Genomic DNA, 882 nt, shown 5'->3' on the forward strand with positions numbered 1-882 from the left:
GCGGTGCGCAGCGGCGTGCCGAAGGGTGCTGGGTGCTGGAAAAGCCTGGCAGCCGGGGCGGTGGGGGCCAGGGGGTGCCGGGTGCCCCGGGCTGAAAGGGGGCATTTAGTTTGGCGATGGGCGAGGAGGGGGAAGCATGCGGCGGGGGGGGGGCCAGGCACACAGCGCCCTTTGTCCGGCCGCATTCCCGCCCGTGGCGGAGGCAGCTCAGCAGGAATGTGGCCGGAGCTGGAGGGCACCAGCACACGGCCGTGGTCCCCGGTTGGTCCCAGGGACGGACCTGCCTGGTGGGGCTTGGGGTCTCGCACCAACTGTGCCATGGGCCACCGGCGCATCCCCTCCTGTCCCATGGCCGGGGGGGGGGTGGCGGCACCCCCCCTCCGGTGCGGTCCCCACTCCAGCCCCACAGCACGGGGCTCCCCAAGCTGGCACTGCCAGCTCCGGCCAAGTGCACTCCCAGCAACCTCTGCTCTGGCTCCATTTTGGGGTGAAAACACACCTTTGAGCGGGTGGTGCTGGATGTTCCCCCTGGGCACGGAGCTGGCTGGCTCCAGCTGCGGGACGCGGGGCACATCCGTCCCCGCAGGGAGCCACCAAAGTGCCACTGCCCCGTGCAGAGCCCAGGGCAGGAATTTGCACAATGCCTCCCCGGCCGCTTTGCCGCCGGCTGAGGGGCGAGTGGTGTTTTGGGGTGAAAAGCTCCAAAGTGGGGTTTTCCTCAGGTTTTTGACCCAGAGAGTTCGCGGCTGGGGAAGGGAGGGCGCGGGACGGGGACGGGACTTGCCCGGGAGCTGCGAGGTTTTCCTGCTTCCATGTCCTCCATCGGCTGCAGCTGCGGGCGAGGGGGTCCTGGTGGGCTGGGGAGCCCCGGTCCTGCCCCCC

The 882-nt window shown here is 70.1% G+C and overlaps 1 protein-coding gene across 1 annotated transcript in view; it reads left to right on the forward strand.

The window, feature by feature from the left end:
• Positions 1–519: 519 nt before the first annotated feature.
• Positions 520–882, forward strand: part of SDHC (succinate dehydrogenase complex subunit C) — an 11,795-nt gene continuing 11,432 nt past the window's right edge. Inside the window, exon 1 of the mRNA XM_009281262.1 lies at positions 520–722. Within this exon, the coding sequence (XP_009279537.1) occupies positions 520–722 (203 nt within the window). The remainder of the gene's footprint in view (positions 723–882) is intronic.

This window comes from Aptenodytes forsteri, unplaced genomic scaffold (genome assembly GCF_000699145.1).
Source record: "Aptenodytes forsteri isolate BGI_AS27 unplaced genomic scaffold, ASM69914v1 Scaffold276, whole genome shotgun sequence".
Taxonomy (NCBI): Eukaryota; Metazoa; Chordata; class Aves; order Sphenisciformes; family Spheniscidae; genus Aptenodytes; species Aptenodytes forsteri.